General features: G+C 34.6%; 1 protein-coding gene across 4 annotated transcripts in view; it reads left to right on the top strand.

Annotated features, from left to right (window-relative positions):
* NF1 (neurofibromin 1) overlaps positions 1-16,084 on the top strand; it is a 210,001-nt gene that overhangs the window by 31,531 nt on the left and 162,386 nt on the right. For all 4 annotated transcript variants that reach the window (XM_023530595.1, XM_023530594.1, XM_011360010.2 and 1 more), the window contains exons 2-4: positions 8,492-8,635; positions 10,311-10,394; positions 13,686-13,876. In XM_023530595.1, the coding sequence (XP_023386363.1) occupies positions 8,492-8,635; positions 10,311-10,394; positions 13,686-13,876 (419 nt within the window). The remainder of the gene's footprint in view (positions 1-8,491; positions 8,636-10,310; positions 10,395-13,685; positions 13,877-16,084) is intronic.

The raw sequence follows: 16,084 nt of genomic DNA on the forward strand, positions 1-16,084 counted from the left end.
ATGAAGGCTTGACTGGTAGTGGAGGATGTGCTTCTGAGTTCACATGCCTGTTTGTGGGCAGGAGGCTTTAGTTCCTTGCCATGTAGACCTCTCCATAGGTCACTTGAGTGTCCTTATGATATGGCTCTTGGCTTGAGAGAGAAAAAGAGAGAAAACCAGGCAGTCCAAGATGGAAGCTTCCGCCTCAGATAACCTAATCTCAGAAGAGATGTCTCATCACTTCTGCCATAGTGTAGTAGTTAGAGTGACCGACCCTGTTACAGTACGGGTGGTGTGAATATTAGGAGGTTTGACTCATTGGGAGCCACCTTGGAGACTGGTCCCCCCATACTACATTAGTGGGATCTACTTCTTCCAGCCAAGTGTGTCAGATATATTTGGAAGTATAAATTAATTAAATTAGTGCTTGAATAATATTTGCATGTTTTTGTTTTGTTTTTGTTGTAGATTGAGATTTTCTACATTTCTGAGCTTGTTTGGCACTTTTGCTACTCTGTTCTTTTTGCTTTCTCCATTTTCCCTTCCTTTTTCTTTCTTTATTTCTCAGATTTATTCAGAAAATAATAGCTCAGGGTTTTCATGAAATAGTGCTTTCAACTTAAACTTGGGGATACTGCAGAAAACTGGGCTAGATATTTATAGATTGTAGATCCTGTTAGATTATAAATTTCAGTTTCTTTTAATATTGCTGTTTATTGCGATACCATCAGTGGTTTTAAGCTTTTTAAGGAAAAACGAATAAAGGAAATAAAAATGTAATTTGTAGGCATATTTGATTTTATTATAACTAATGTGATTGTCATTAGTTATATTTTGTATTCAAAAATAAATGATTGCTAGATTTTAGTACTCATAACTAGAAACATGCACCTTCTCTATGAATTAAATTAAGAACCAGGAGATTTTTGTTTGAGTTTAAGAACAAAATTATTTTATAGCTGTTGGATATACTTTTTCTTCCTGAGTTTGGGTGTCAGATTTTGGAAAGCTGAATTATTCCTAAGGGCAGTACCCTCAGCCTGTGAATGGGTTATAGGCTGACACTTCACTTAAAAGTTTATGTGGAACTCAGCCACTTTTTCTCTATAGAAATGTAAATAGTATTAGGTTCTCTTCCTACCACCATCCCTCTCAAACCCATTTAACTTGTATTGAATTAGAACTGAATTATAACATTTTAATCTTGTTTTTATCTTGAAGGAATCATAAACTTACAGAAAAGCTACAAGCACAAAGTATATATTCCTGAACCATTTGAGTGTATAGTTGCTATGATGCTCTTATCACCCCTGAATACTGGTAGTGGAGTTTCTCCTACAAATTAAAACATGCTACTACATTACTCATAATATACTTGCGATAATCAGGAAATTAACATCGATCTATTACTACCATCTAATAATCCTTAGGCCTCATTCAGGTTTTACCAGTTGTCCCAATAATGTCCTTTATATCAAACGGATCAAGTCCAGAATCACATGTTACATTTAGTTTTCATGTCTCTTTTTTGTCTCTTTCATTCCAGAGCAGTATTTCCTTGACTGTAATAACTTTGGCATTATATCATCTGGTTATTTTGTAGACTATCCCTCAGTTTAGATTTAACATTTCCTCATGATTAGATGTATGTCATGCATTTTTGATAGGAATATCTGATACAATGCTGAGTTCTCATTTTATTCTATCAGGTGACACAGTTTAGATTGTCTCATTACTGATGATGCTAACTGACCACTTGATTAAGATGGCGCGAGCCAAGTTTCTCCATTGTAAAGTTACTCTTGTTCCCTTATAAACACACACATTGTATGATGGTGCTTAGAGACTGAGTATCTCATTGCTCATCAAGCTTTCAGTTTAGTTTAGTATTTCTGTTATGTGGGTGATAATCTGTTTCATCATTATTTGTTTTCATGTTCAAATTATTTCAGATTTGGCCAGCAAGAGCCCCTCAGTCTGACTTCTATGTCTTTTTGACATGTCTCCATCATTCTGAGCATTTCCTTTCTTTCTGGCACAACAAAATGTTCCAGGATGCTCAGAACTTTCCTTGTGTCAGGGCTAGAATTAGCTATTTTTCTAAGGAGCCCTGGTTCCTTTTCATGGAGAATGGTATTTTAAAACCAAGATCTGAGGGCTAGGTGCACTCAATACTACTGAGTTGTCATTGTTTCTAAGTCCTCTCAGTGGACAGAACTAGGGAATATATGTATTCATATCCATCTTTGTGTGTACATATTTACATCAGTATTTAATTTTATATCTCTACATATTGAAAGCTGTATGTTTATACCATCTCTAATTTTAGTTCAATATTGGAAGGATCTTTGTAATTTTCTCCCCTTCTTGATTTGTAACTTCTTTCTGTGACAGTGAAAAACCTGGCTCTTGTTATTCTAAATATATTTACTTATTCGATCAGTCTCCTTTTATGTAACCAGTCACATCACTGTCATTCCCTCATCACCACCTACTTACTTCCAAGCACAGATGCCTTCCTTACTATGCTTGGGTTCCATCACTCCTTGTTATCTCCCAGCCCTTGTGGATGCCTTCCTTACCTCGCTCAGGCTCATTTACCCTACTTTATGCAAACATCCTCCTTACCCTGCTCAGACTCTGCTAGAACATCCCCCTTCCCACCATGCAGAAGCCCAACATAGTCCAACACCCCTCTTTGGGCCCCACTTTCTTGTCTCTTTGTCCCAGTCAGGCTTTGACACTCAACTGTGAGCTGTCCTCCTGCTGGACACCCTCCCTTATCTCATTTGGGATCTGACACTCTATGTGGCCTATTCTCCCCTGTAACCTTTCTCACCCTGCCTGGGTTCTAATGTCCTGTGCCTGTCTCCCCTCTATGGGAGTCTCTCCTTACCCATTCATGCTCTGACATCCTTTGCTGGGCTGCCTTCCACATATAGGCACCCTCTTCACCCTCCTCATACTCTGTTCCCTCCACATGAATGCCTTTACTCATCCCGCTCCAACTCCTGTGTCCCTTCTCTGCCCCAGACCCACATAGATTTGTCTGCCTCGCTCTGCCTGTCTTAATGGCTTTTGTATTAAATTATTTTACTGAAAGGAAGGGAGAGGAGGGGAAAGGAAGAACCAGTATTTTTGTGAGGGGAACAATGTGATCCAAGTTTATGTTTGACAGAAACAGATCTTCCTCTGCCTTGGTAGTAGATATCTGGAGAATCTGGCAATCTGGGGATCTGCTTTTGGAGTTCATTATTGATTGGGACTACTGGTATAAATAGGTCCTTTATTTGTGAATCAGGGGCTTCTGTGTATAGAAAGACTTGAGTAGTCTGCAAGTTCAGAATAACAGGAAGGGAAGAAACTAAAGCAAGATGTGTTTGGGGAAGGATGATGTCGGAATTTACTTCTTGGCAAAACTAATTTTGCTCCATGCTAATTTCCTTGTTCCAAAATTTTTTAGAGTGAATTTTTAAAGAACCAGTTAATTATTTAATATCTTTTTTACGAGCTCAGTATTAAATTTCAGAATGCTATCACAGTTTCCCTAACTTTAGTCGTTCCTGTGCTATAAATTTAGCCATATCCTGTATCATCTACTTTTAACAACTTAAAGTTGGCTTACCTTCTTCACTTAGCCTTTTCAAAGGAATATCTTTGTAATCATAGGTTTGATGTGCTAATTGTATTTTTTAAATCACATATTAAAATGAATGTAAAACTTAAAATTTTTTAAATCCACCAGGTGCCATATAAAGTCTTATTACATATCAATGGTGCAGAGTTCACTTTGGGAAATGTGTTGATATATCCAATATAAAAATTTGCTTCCTTTTCCTGATTTCTGTTTTAGCTGATGTGTCTTTTTTTTTCCTAATATAATTTTTTTCTAGGTGCCTTATTCTCTACAATATGATTTTTTCTTTGCTTTTTTTCTCTTTTAAATGAAAACTTTTATTAAGTGAATTTTAATGTCATCTCCACCCCCATCATGGTCTGAGGGGCCTTTTAGAAACAGGTTAAAATGTACACAGAAACAAAGATTTTAGCCTGTGACCTTTTGAAGAATTTTCTGAGTGCAACTAGAAACAAATTATCCATTGTTCACAGTGCTTTGCTTAATGTTATGCCTTCTCTTGCTAAATCCTCCTATTTGTTGAAATCTTGTATCTTAAGTAGCTTAACAGTTTAATACAGATCATAATTAAAAAGTGATTATTTTTATTCATGTAGTTTAGATCTTTTACATATCTGCCATAATAGCCAAAGGTTTATGTATAGTAGCACAGAATATTTAAACAAGAGTTTAATTTACTTTCTTACCCAATTGGGAAAGTAATACATGCCAGTTGAAAATAAGAGGAACTCATAAAGAAGAAAACATTTCAAGCTTCATTTTTTATTTTATCTTATTTTTGTAAATATCCATTCCAGGCATAGTCACTTTCTGATTATGTGTTCTATTAATACTTTATTTTGGAAAAGTGTGGAGAGTCACAAAAATGGTCTAATTTTATTTTGCACTTTAAAAATTATTAGTGAAATGAGCATATATTTATTTATTGGCCACTAATCTTCTGTGAATTACTTCATATTTCGTTAGTAGTTTTTCCATTGAATAGTCTGCTTAATATATAATACAATCTTACATATTAGTTATTTAAACCTTTTGCTGCTAGTTGTTGCATATTCTTTTACTTCCTGTCTGTTTCTTATCTTCCTTTGTCAACGGTGTAGTCTTTTTTTTTTTTCTTTTTATAGAATTTTAGTACTTGTGTAGGCAAATATACCTTTTTTTTTTTTTTTTATGGCTTCTGGATTTTTGTCCTGCTTAGAAAGTCTGCCTTACCTCAATATTATGAAATTTTTCTTTAGTATTTTTCCTAATAGTTGTATGACTTTGTTTTATTCACAGTAGGTTCTCAGTCTCTGTCTCTGTCTCACACACATTTTTAAAAATTGATTGTTATGTTTTTTCTGATGAATAACCAGTTGATCTGGTAATGTTTTATTGACAAATCCATTCCTTTATCACTGATTTGAAATATTACCTTTATAATATAAAATTTTTATGTACATAATAATATTTGTTTTGTGACTTTAGTAAGTGTATGCTTATAATGTCCTAGTTCTGTTATAAGAATGTTTCAGTACCTGATAATGCAGGTCTTTTCTTGTTCTTGTTTTTCAAAAATTTCTTGGCTAGTCTCACAAATTTAATTCTTTCATTGAATTTCAGAATCAGACTTGCTATGTTAAATAAGCCCCCCTCCCCAATCTTCCAAATCTATTATAACATCTTCTCACTATTCTCTACTCTTATTAACCTAATTTAAGTTACCATTGTCTCTTTCCTAGACTATCTTCTAATATACAGCAGCAAGAAGGCTCTTTTTATAAAATAAATCAGATAATGTTACTTCCTTGTTTGCATCCCTTCAATATTTTCTTCCCCACTTTTCGTTATCTGTTGCTGCATAAGAAACTCCCCAAAGTGCTACAGCTTCAAACAACCTGTTTTGCTTACAATTTTGCAAGTCAGAAATTCATGACAAGGTCAGCTGGGTAGTTATCTCTTTTCCATGTGGAGTTGGCTGGGACAGCGGGGCTAGAGAAGCCCGTCCAATATGACTTCTTAAGTCACATGTCTGGCACCTCAGTGCCTCTTGTTGCTCTCTCTACATGGCATATTATTCTTCAGAATCTCTCCAAGTGGACTGGGCTTCTCACAGCATTGTGGTCTCAGAGTAATTACACATTTTACATGGCAACTGGCTTCCAGGAGGGAAAGAAACACTGTCAAACCAATTAAGGCCTTTGCCTGGAACTGGTCTTATTGCAGGAGAGCATGCGGGATGTGCGAAACTGTGACCATATTTGGAAAATATAGTCTACCATATCATCAAACTCAAAATAAATTCGGAGTTCTTAAAATGACCAGTAAGGCATTCGATGATCTGACCCAGCCCTGCTTCTCCCCCGACCTCATCCCCTACATTTCCTTTTGTTCCCTTTAGTTTTGCCACAATGGCTTCTTTGCAAAGCTTTGAGTATGCCACAGTCATTCCAACATCAGATCCATTTTATGTCACTTCTCCCTTGAATGTTCTTCAGATCTTTGCCTGGGTCTTCCCATTCTTTTTATTTATCCATCCAGTCTCAGGCACTGTCTTGTTTGCCGCTTCCTTCTGCAGCACTAGGGCCTTCATCAACTCTTGGTATGTTGACGTAGAGGAAAATTCTTGCACTCTGTAACAAGCCTGTTTCCAGGTAAAGAATGGTAGAGCAGAACTGTTCATACCCAGATCTCATTTTTGTCAGTCTGACTGACTAAAGGGAGAATGAAAGGAAGAGAATAAAGGAAGTGTCAAAGATGATTCTTAGACTTCAGACAAGAAACTGGATAAATCATGTTACTATTTACTAAGCTAGGAAACATGGTAGGAAGATTATAAATTAAATTTTAAAAACACTGAGTTTGAAGTGTCTACAAGATACCCATGTTGAAATAGTAATTAGACGTTTGGATAATACATTTGAAGATACAGATTTGGTAGTTGTATTAGTTTTCTATTGCCTGTAACAAACTCCCATAAACATAGTGGCTTAAAAACACACAAAATTATTAGCTCACAGTTTTTGTGGGTCAGGAATCTGGGCATTGGTTAGCTGGGTTCTCTGCTTAGGCTTTCACCAGGCTGAAATCAAGGTGTTCGTTGGGGTTGTGAGCTTACCTGAGGCTTAGGTTCTTTCCCAAGCTCACTGGTTGTTGGTAGAATTTAAGTTCTCACAGTTCTAGGACTGAGGCCCTCAGCTCCCAGAGGCAGCTTGCTGTTTCCTGCCATGTGGCCTTCCTCACAGTATGGCAGTTTGCTTCTTGAAGGCCAACAGAAGGTATTTTTGCCACTTTTTTATGGCTCAGCTGCTTAAGAGAGGCTCATTCAGGATAATTTCCCTTTTGATTAACTCAGAATCAACTGATTAGGGACCTTAATTGCATCTGCAGAGTCCCTTTTGCTGTATAATAATAGGGTGTATGTATATATGTGTGGGTGTGTATATATGAAGAGATTTATTAAAAGAAATTGGTTTATGTTATTATGGAGGCCGAGAAGTCCCACAATCTGCCACCTGCAAGCTGGAGACCCAGGAAAGCTGGTGATGTAATTTAATTCAGTCTGAGTCGAAAGGCCTGAGAATCCAGGGAACCGTTAGTATAGATTCCAGTTTGAGGCTGAGAGCCTGAGAACCAGGAGTGCTGAGGGCAGGAGAGCAATGTCTCAGTGCAGTCAGGTGGAAGGGTCCGATTCTTCCTTCCTCTGCCTTCTTGTTTTAGTCAGGCCCTCAAAGGGTTGGATGATGCCCTCTTACTTTGGAGAGGGGGAGCAAAGTGCCTTACTGAGTGCATCTACTCGAATGCTAATTTAATCCAGAAACACCCTCAGAGACACACCCAAAAATGTTTAGGCAAATGTCTGTGTACCTTGTGCTCCAATCAAGCTGACACATAAAATTAACCATCACAGAAGGATTTGGAGAGATTCACAAGCTACATTGCAGCCACTGCTATTTTCTAAAGCTCTCCTTTTTCTGATCTTCCAGATTTTTTTCCCTCCATAATCTTTACAGTTAATGTTATGTGCTTCTGTTGCTTCTGTTTTGCCCCCTCCTCTAAACCCTAAAAATGCTTTCTCTCTTTTATTTATTACTTCTTCACTATCAAATTAATCACCTTGGACACGCCATGCGGTCTCTTTCTACCTTTAGTTGCACCATTTTAAAAATGAGAAAGTTGTAATCAGGTTTGTTTTTTCACCAAGGAATTTCACCCGTGTACTTGATTAGCGGTAGCAGGATCTAATATTTAAGTTGACATGAACTTCTTGGCAATGCAACTTAACTCATTCTCAGATCAATGTAAATGTGGTCCCCTTAAAGGATATTTTTTTTCCCCATGAGATTTATCTGTTGTGCACTCCTTCAATTGTGTACCTGAGGGTGGTTATCTTACCTGAGTCATTCTTACTCTATTTCAGGTTGTATGGTTTATTCTCATTTTTGAATAAGCTGCAGTTATTTACCATTATTGACTAGAGGTCTGGGGCATAGATTTTCTTGGTCTGTTGTTCTGTTAATGCTTGAGTTCAATGTATAAGGGGAAAGGATTGTGTGCATTTTATTGCAGAAAGTCTCTGAAATAATTTTTAGTTACAAGAAAATAGATCTATTTCTGTGACTCATCATTTTCTCATATATAGTACAAGGTAAGGATTTAGTTTTGTAAGTAGAGATATATGACTTCCAGAAAGAATGCTGCAATGATTGAAATTTCTGAAGAATATTAGATTTTCCATAAATGCTATTATATATAGAAAATTGGAGCTTGAGATACTAATAGGTAACTGTGGTTGATAAAATTTTCCAAAAATTTTATGGTTTTCATGAGAAATAGAGTTCTTTTTAGTTATTTTCAAGTGTAAGCTAACATGTTTTTTGTTTTTGTTTTTTCCAGCTTCCAATAAAAACAGGACAGCAGAACACACATACCAAAGTCAGTACCGAACACAACAAGGAATGTCTTATCAATATTTCCAAATACAAGTTTTCTTTGGTTATTAGCGGCCTCACCACTATCTTAAAGAATGTTAACAATATGGTGAGTATTTGGGTTACTGTTCTTTGGGGGAATTTGCTTAGATTTTTTTGATTTAAAAATTTGGAGCAGCATATTTTGAAGTATTTATAGAAAGTCATTTTCTGTAAACTCTGGATAGAAACATTCTTCTTATTTCGTCATAAACACAGGTAACCTTTTCATTTTTATTTTAGTTTTTGATTCTTTCCCTTAGATACTTCTCTAATTTGTAACCCTATCTCCTTCTTTTTGTTATTTTTCTGAAATTAGGATTTCATACAGATTTTGTGTCTTAGATGAATTGACTATAGTAATCTATTAAAATATTTTCCTTAGCTTCTTATTTTAATGTTTACATATTAGATTGACCTAGTCCTAAGTAGATTATAAATAAAGTAATGACCTTGTAGTCCTAAAATGTGAGATTTCTTTTATGAAAATATTGTTTTATTTCCTTCCTCCTGCAGCCCGTGACACATCCTATAGTAGTTACAACATGCATTGTTGAAACAATTTTCCTCAAATACGAATTTCCTCAAGTTTTACTCCACTGTCAAAAGCTTATAATTCTTTTTTCCCCATTTTGTAAAATCTGTTTACATTCCCTAGACTTCAAGGTACTCCAAGTGTTCTCTCTGCACCATTGAACATATTTCTCCTGTCTCTCTCAGGTTATTCCTGTCAGTTCCTACCTAAAATCTCCTTTATACTCAGTTCAAATCAACTGATCTAGATATTTCTTGACTAAATTTAAACTCTTCTGCTTGTGTGTAGCACTTATAACCACAATTTGTATTGCTTGTATTGAGCTATGAAACGGACTTCTTGTTGCAGATTGTGAAAATCAGTCCCATTTTTATAGTCATATCATTTTGATGTTTTCTTTTTAAAAAGGTGATTAGACGGTACCCCAGACTTACAAAATTGATAAACTGGAGGTATGAACAATCATTTGCCTTACAAAGAAATTTTCTTGTTATGGAAAAAATAAATCAAAATTTTCTGAGAAGAGCAGGACTTTTTATAAATATGTAAAGTGATTTACAGAATACTTTTAAGGTTTTGTGGAGCTCTTCTGTTGTACAGTGTGTGGGGCACCATGATAGGATTTTACTCATATAACAAGTGGCCATGCTCTCAGTTAGATAAAATTTTTTACTTTTTGGAACCTTCTTTTCAAATTGAAAACAAAAACAGTATTATGAAATTAGCATTTATTTAGTGCTTATTGAGTAAATCGAATTGTGGAAACCATTGTCTCTTGTTGGTAAATAGTGTAGTATTCAATTTAAGAACAGTGAATGCATAAAATTCACTGTAATTGGTGTTCTAGTATTTTTTGCTGTAAGAATTTAGACCTTGAGTATTTTGTGACATCGAAGTGTGGTTAAATGCATCATTCAGGATTTTGGTAAAGATCTATATGTATATCTAAATCCCATATGTTTTTAAAGCATTTACTGTTACAAGGTTAATGGCAGACTATAAATGCCAGCAGTTTTGTTTGCTTGATAATTTACTTTGAGCATTAGAATAAAATCAGAAATAATGAATTTAAATATATCATAATCTGAGAGATAAAATGGAAGACTTGATTTTCTTGATCCTTAAGGAGTCCTACACTTTTCAGATATGTGCTGATTGACATTAGAGAGTAATAACCAACTTTTAGTGTTCTGAATATTTTTGCTTTTAGAGAATATTTGGAGAAGCTGCTGAAAAAAATTTATATCTCTCTCAGTTGATTATATTGGATACACTGGAAAAATGTCTTGCTGGGGTAAGTAAATTATTCTTACGTAGTCAGGTTTGTGATTTTTTGTTTTTTAGACAGAGCTAACTGGGTGGCATAAACAAAGTTTCGAGAGAAAATTATTTTCTCATTTTTTATAAATAGATATTAGGTTTACTTATAAAGTGTTAAGCTTGAGCCACATATGTCTCAGGTCTTTTAGAAACAATTTTATGAAAAAAGGTCACTATTTGATATAGTTAATTTCTTCAGATATTGTTAAGCCTGTGTGTCATTGCTTAGCTTTAAAAGAATATGATGCGAAAAATCAAGAATAATCTCGTTTCCCCCATATGAATCTGATTTTAATATTTTACCCTTCAAATCTATATAAAAAAGAGAGCTTAATAAGTTAAAACTCAATTACTGATAGGGTCCTACCTTAAGAATACTTGCTGTTTATAAATATATACGTGAGAATTAGTTGAGTACAAAACAGTTCTTTCTCAGGTTTCTTCTCAGTATATTTCAACCATGACTTAATTAGAATGTTTTCAAGACTATTTCTGTTGTTTAAAGCAAAGTGTTTCTATACTTCAGTGGCCCTAATTCTTTCTTGAACACAAATAGGAGTTTATATAAATATCATACCTCCATTTTAAAGATCTGTCTATTCAATATGTATTGGAGTTAACGTTTTTCTTTTATTCTCTGATGTTCCTTTGGCATTTGCTTTTATTTAGAATTGCTTTTCTCTTTCACATATGTTACAGTTGTTCTCTATAATGCATTTAGATGGTAGAGACTTTGATACACAGGACTGATTGTGTGGTTAAGAAGAGAGGAAATGGTCAGAAGTTTTGGGGGGAAGTGATAGATTAGGGAGTTGTAAAATAATTACATTCACACAACTGTGTATCCTTAGAGAATTATTTAAGTCTATAGGCATAAAATCTAAGCATAATGTTTTAAACTCTTATTGACCATGGCTGTATTCCAGAATTGTGAGATAGTGTTTTTAAGTTTTCAACTTAAATTGAAAGTGAGCTAGTTCTGTTTTAGCTCGGTGCTTTCTATTATTTATGAAATGTTGTTATTCATTTGTAAAATGGAGTAAAAGAACAAAAGGGCTGTTAAATAGGATATGGAATTGTGAAGGTGGACAATTTTTAAACTTCTCCTATATCAGTTCTTTGTAGTGGTTTTATTGCTTTGATTATATAAATACTAGTAGGTCAGCTAGTTTGAATGAGAGTAGGATGGTTTATTGCCTCTCTTAATTCTACAGCTTTTCTCTGTTAACATTTGTAATTGAGAGGTAATGGTAAATGTATTTTATAAAATGATCACTGATGTTACTGGCCCCTCTTTGGAGAAAGTCTAATTTAAACTAAAAAGTAGGTGTGATATAACTTATGTAATGCATAAAATATCTTATCTTGCTCTGCTCTATGATTGAAAATGTATGTTTTTTTCATGGTTTGTAATTTAAAAAACAATACTATTCACATTCTTGAAAATTGTGTTTTCTCAGATTGCCACCAGTGATTTTATCTTGATTTTCATTTTAGATCAAAGTATTTTGAGGCAGTTTAAAACAAACTGAGTGTGCAAATACATGTTTATCATATAAGTAGTTGAAATAGCTAAGTGAAAGTGAACAAATACTTATCAACATATATTATGAGTAAAATTTTATAGGATTTGGGAATCAAATTTTTTTTCCCGTATGTATGACCATTATTCAAAAGATCGAATACTTCTACAATTTTTATTTGCTTATAATTGGAGTTAATTTCAACATCTCTAGTGTTTGGCTAGCCAAATGAGAAATAGATATTGTAATTCAAATTTGGTAGGTTTTCGTGATATCTGTTTATTTGCTGTCCATATATTTCAGTGTATTTGAATCTGAAAGCACTTGGATTGTGAATTCAGAATCGAGCATAGAACACAATTATACAAAATTTCGTTCTTTGTTGTCATACTTGGAATCACCAAATTTGTCATTCATATATGTTTACTAAAGCCATTAGGTAAAATATTGATGTGGAACAGTATATCTGCAGGATAGCTTATCCATTGATTGTTTTGCCAATTATAAAGTAGAGATTTATTTTACAAAGTAGAGATCTCGGTGTTAACACAAAAGTTATCAAACTTGGTGTCATTTACAGTGAGACCTGGCATTATGTACTCTTGATGTGATGAACTGTGCTGAATTACCTAAAGCATATAACCTGAATATAATCAGACCTAGGTTTAGGTTTCACCTAACAGAAAATACAGTAACTAGAAGGACAAGTTAAGTTACACCATTAAGAAATAATCAAATCAACAATATGGAACATTCTGTAAGGCACCTGGCCCATTTTCTTAAAATGCCAGTGTTAGAGAAAATAAAAATGATGTATATGGAGTAAGGAGTTTTTTTTTGTTTGTTTTTTGTTTTTTTAACACCTACAGCACCTGTTCTTCCTAGGTGTCTCCCATCCAAGTACTAACCAGGCCCAACCCTGCTTAGCTTCTGAGATCAGATGGGATCAGGCGTGTTCAGAAGATTGTTTTAGAATAAAGAGACCAGAGGAACATAACCATGCTGCAATCTATGAACCCTTTCTGAAGCTATGAAAGACATTTTGGGGGCAGTTGAGGAAATTTGAATACACATTGGGTATTAGCTGACACAAGGGAATTGTTTATTTTTCCTTGGCATGATGATCAATTGAAATTATATTGGAGAATGTCCTTATTTTTAAGAGATGCCGAAGTATGTGTGAGGGTGAAATATGATGATGTTTGTAACTTACTTTGAAATGGTTCAACCGAAATAAAATTATTTGTAATAAGTAGTATCTATCTGTTTTGGTCAATCTGCTCAAAGGCAGGTGTGATTGCCTACTCATGAATTTATTTGGATGTTGAGACTGATGATACAATGCACTCACCAATAAATATGAGTAATGTTTATTTAGAACTCACAACAAACTAGGAATTCCCAGGAGAGGAAGGGCTAATGTAGGGATTTGACAAACAGGGGAACAGGCAAACAGGCAGGAGTGGGTGTGGGCGGCTAAAGAAGATGGATAGGGGGGGCTAGACTTTTATTGTGATTAAGAGATGAAAGATGGAACCATCCTCTTTATTAGACTAACTATAGATAGATATAGTTAGTCTAATTATTCATAGTAAACACAAATTAGCAGTTATTGAATCGAGGTGATTATATATATGGGTATTCATTATTTCAACTCATGTATATTTGAAAATTTTCATAATAGAAAATATTTACATGTAAATTTAAGAAAGTTTAGAATTATGTGATTATTTCTATTTTAGCAACCAAAGGACACAATGAGATTAGATGAAACAATGCTGGTCAAACAATTGTTGCCAGAAATCTGCCATTTTCTTCACACCTGTCGGGAAGGAAACCAACATGCAGCTGAACTTCGGAATTCTGCCTCTGGAGTTTTATTTTCTCTCAGCTGCAACAACTTCAATGCAGTCTTTAGTCGCATTTCTACCAGGTCAGTGTGTAAATCTACATCGGACTGTTGTAAGTAATATAAATTTTAGAAGTCTTTCTTTAGTCTACATAAAAATAAAAGGTCGACAGAAATGAGTTTGCCCTGGGCTTTTATAGAAATTTTATGCATTGATTTCCTTGAGATTTTTATTATGTAATATTGTGATATTGTTTGCACAATTAAATATGAGTACTGTTATAAACTTAAATCTAAATTTAGGAAGAAATATCAACCATGACCAGGTGTTTTTTTTTTTAAACACTAGATGTGAATTTTTGATTTGGCTTTTTAACATATTTCTTGAAATGAAATTAGTTAGAATAGTTGTTAAGAGTAGTCAGAATTCTCATGATCTCAGTTCTGTTCCTTATTACAAGATCCTGTTACCAAAACACAAAACAGAAAACAAAAAACTCCTAAAAGTGGACTGTATGGACTGTATGAACTGTAAAAGCTCCCCTGTTGAACATTTACAGCATGTGCTCTGCTGTTTTATCCTCATAGTATCCCTGAAATGTAGGTGATACTTCCCCCATTTCACATATAAGCAAACCAGTACTCAGAGAAGTTATCAAGGTGATATGCCAAAATGGAAGTCCCAAAATTTTTAAGTCAGACTGGCTTCAGAGTCTATTAATTTTATTATACCAGGTTTGCTGCTTCCCTGTACTTCTATTTTAGCCACATTTTGATGAAATCCTTTTTATAATATATACTACTGTGCTTTAAAATTGTGTGATAAATATATCCTAAGCTTTTATTCATGATTAAAAATCATTATGTGATCATCAGTTGTGATATACTATAGATAGAGAAATTGGTATAGATGATGCTCTATGGAATAGAATTATAACTGACAGTAGCAAGTAACTCTGGAACTTGCTTTCATTCATGCAAGTGATTTGCCTTTCTTATGCAAGTAAAGTCAAATGGGTCCATAATTATGACCCAGTAGGAAGTATTACATAAACCATTTAGTGATTCAGTGAATCAAAATAATACAGAATAGAGAAAAACAATCCTCTTTGCTTATTGATAACTGCATCTTTTGACTTGTCTGTGTTGTGTAAACCGTAGACTTCCATTAGTCAGATTTGTTCATTCTTGTGTTGTTTTCCAACAGGTGTGAATGAGAACATGCATTGTAATTTGAAAATTTGTGCTATAGTGTTTTGGGGGAATTGGCTAACTTCAAAATCTTGCACTCTTTTTAATTAAAAAAAAAAAAAAATGACATTTCTATTATCACGATGGTAGGCCACCGGTCCCCAACCCCCAGGCCTGAGACTGGTACTGGTTGGTGGCCTGTTAGGAACCAGGCTGCACAGTAGGAGGTGAGTGGCGGGCAAGCAAAGCTTCATCTGTATTTGCAGCCGCTCCCTAGCGCTAGCATCTCTGCCTCAGTTCTATGTCAGATCACCAGGCATTAGGTTCTTATAGGAGCACCGGTCCTGGTGTTGAAAAGATTGGAGGCCGCTGTGCTAGGCAATAATATTCTTCAGTCTCTCATCAGAATTCTTGGTGCAAAGAAAATTAAAATTTTATTTAATGGTATAATATGAATGATAATGTTTGGTAATGTTTATACAATATACAGTGTCTTCATGAAATCTTTTGAGGGATAACATTTCATATTCCGAAGAATAGTATACTGAAGCAGCAAGGTAATAAACACCTAGGGACTAAGAGGAGCAAAAATTATAAAAAACTACAAAGAAAACAAAACCTCTTTGTTTAGGTGACTACTAGACCAGCCTTACTTACTGTTTAAAATAATCTTACATTGGAGGCAGAAAATGATCAAAATGTGTTTTAGTCTATCCAAGCATGAGTTACTTTATAAAACATAGCAAATGTGCTAGCTTTGAAAACTCTAGAAATTTTCTATATTTTATGGGATTTTGCAGCATTAGCACATGTATAAATAGACAACTTTTGTGTATTTTTTAAATCTAGTTCACTGTTTCCAGAATAGAAGTTGTGTCTCCAGAATAAGCCAGTTTCTTTAGCTTTCAGGGGGACCGACTGCTCAGAAATGGGATCTATGAAATACGTGTTTCAGACAACTGACTACATTGCTGTTTCATTTAGCTTGTGCCAGAAATAGGAGCTGATCTTGTTAGAGGACCACTCACCTAAAAGACCATTGTAATGGTTTAATTTAGATAACATATCTTATGACAGTATCATGAATATTTGCTGCGTTGG

The sequence above is a fragment of the Pteropus vampyrus genome, unplaced genomic scaffold, assembly GCF_000151845.1.
Source record: "Pteropus vampyrus isolate Shadow unplaced genomic scaffold, Pvam_2.0 Scaffold50, whole genome shotgun sequence".
In the NCBI taxonomy this organism is placed as follows: Eukaryota; Metazoa; Chordata; class Mammalia; order Chiroptera; family Pteropodidae; genus Pteropus; species Pteropus vampyrus.